The sequence below is a fragment of the Bison bison genome, unplaced genomic scaffold, assembly GCF_000754665.1.
Source record: "Bison bison bison isolate TAMUID 2011002044 unplaced genomic scaffold, Bison_UMD1.0 scf7180017851930, whole genome shotgun sequence".
Classification (NCBI taxonomy): Eukaryota; Metazoa; Chordata; class Mammalia; order Artiodactyla; family Bovidae; genus Bison; species Bison bison.
In genome coordinates, this window is record NW_011482503.1 from 47,274 (window position 1) to 49,318 (window position 2,045).

General features: G+C 69.1%; 1 protein-coding gene across 1 annotated transcript in view; it reads left to right on the forward strand.

Moving 5' to 3' along the window:
- PPM1F (protein phosphatase, Mg2+/Mn2+ dependent, 1F) overlaps positions 1–788 on the forward strand; it is a 9,948-nt gene extending 9,160 nt beyond the window's left edge. The window contains exons 6-7 of the mRNA XM_010852205.1: positions 562–705; positions 777–788. Of these exons, the coding sequence (XP_010850507.1) occupies positions 562–705; positions 777–788 (156 nt within the window). The remainder of the gene's footprint in view (positions 1–561; positions 706–776) is intronic.
- The last annotated feature ends 1,257 nt before the right edge of the window (positions 789–2,045 follow it).

Here is a 2,045-nt window from a genome sequence, read left to right on the forward strand (position 1 = left end):
CAGAGGGGGTGTGGGGAAGGGGACACAGTCTGAGCACAGACCCTCAACAAGACTGGACTTTGCATCTGAACAGAAAAGCTTCCAGGTCCGAGACCCCGGGCTGGGCACCCGGGCACCCAGGAGTGAGAAAGGGTTCCCTGCAGCAGGTGCTTAGCTCAGGCTATGATGATCCAGACTGACCTTTGCTGAGGTGTAATTGACACGTGACAGGCTTCACGTGTCCAGAGTACCGGCTGGGGGGTGTTGGCACGTGTTTCTGTGCCCGTGTGCCTCTCACCATGGTAACAGACGTCCCCGTCACCCCCGAAGTTCCTTCCAGCCTTTGTGGTCCCTGCTCCCCGGACCCCCCAGCCGTCCGCTTTCTGACATCGCGGACGGCAGTGTCTGTGCGTGCTGATTTGATTCCCCTCGTGCGTGGGTCCCCGCGTGCGTGGGTCCCCGCGTGCGCGGGTCCGTACCTGTTTGCCCCTGAGCGCCGTTCCGGGGTGGGCATCTGGCCGGTGTGGGCACGTCCCGGTGGCCTCCTCGCCTCCCTCACCCGCGTGCGCCCTCTTCCTGCAGCGGCTGCAGAGTGGCACCACGGGCGTGTGTGCACTCATCACGGGCAACACCCTGCACGTGGCCTGGCTCGGGGACTCCCAGGTTCTCCTGGTGCGGCAGGGCCAGGCAGTGAAGCTGATGGAGCCGCACAGACCCGAGCGGCAGGTAAGGGGGCCCCATCCTCCTGGGGGGCTCCAGGCGCTCCTCCAGAGGGAGGGCGCCCCGCCTCGCTCCAGTGGGTCCCCTAAAGCTGGGCGCGCTGGCCGCCAGGAATCTCACAGAGCCCTTCTTGTCTCAGCGACATGGAGCCCAGAGCTGCAGGACGGAGCTGGGTATCTGCTGGCAGGCGGCCCAGGAGGCAGGGTTAACGCCCAGTCCTCTCCTGCACAGGCGGGGAGCACCGGGCTGTGGGGGAGGCCTCAGGCGGTGGTGGTTGGAGCTGGGAGGGGCCAGGCCTGGGGCAGCGGGCCGGGAGGAGGTGCTGGGGATGCGAACACACACAGACCCTGCGGCAGGTGCGGCCCAGCAGGCGGCCGGAGGACGGGGAGGGCGGGGGAGCGGAGTCGCTGCTGAGACTCCAGGACATACTTGGCAGGGAGCCTGGCAGCCTCCGGACAGTGGGGCCGGCAGAGGGTGAGCTGGGGGCTGGGTCGCAGGGAAGCTGTCGGGCAGTTCTGGGGAGGGCCTGCCCGTGAAGGCGAGGGGGGCAAAAAGGAAAGGTCTGGGCTTCAGGGATGCGGAGTCCGGGAGGCCTTGGCACCCAGGAGGGTGGCTATGCCTTTGGCCTGAGGCCCCGGAGCTGGTGGTGGGGTGCTCCCTGGGGGTGTGGGGCCTGGAGGGGCTGCAAGACACACACACCCACCCTTGAGTTGGGCAAGGCTGGGGTCGTGGAGCCCCAGGCTCTGCACGGGGGAGGTGGCAGGCAATGGGTGAACCTCCTCAGAAGTGGGAGGCACAGGTGAATGGGCTGGGAGGGCGGGGCCCATGGGAGGACGCGGTGGACAGGGCTCTGGATGAGTGGGGCCGCAGGAACCCACCCCTGGCCAGCAGCTCTGGGCTTGGCCTTGGGGAGGCTGGGGTGGGAGGGCGGCCGGCTGGTGGGGGGCCCGTGCCCCAGGATACCCCGCCTGGACTGGGCAGGGGCAGAGACGGGAGCCGCGGGGCGGGCACGGGGTGGCTGCAGCCGCGTTGGAGACGCCTCTGCTCTGGGAGCTTCTGGAGGCCGGAGACGGTTTCAGGACCCGAGGCTGGGTCGGGCCTGTGCGGCCCTCTCAGGCCTGGAGCCCCGCGGTGGAGCTTGAGGGAGCCAGACCGGGGCGGGGGGTTGCTCAGGGCTCATCCAGGGCCTGTTCAGCGTCACCCAGCCCTGCCCAGGGGCCCGTGACGGGGAGGCACCGTGTCCCTGAGAGACGGCAGCGGAGGGCCCCGCAGCGACCCGGGCCCTGGCTCTCTCTGCTGCTGCGAGCATGTTCCCCAAGCTCAAAAAGCTGCGGGGGGCGGGGCGC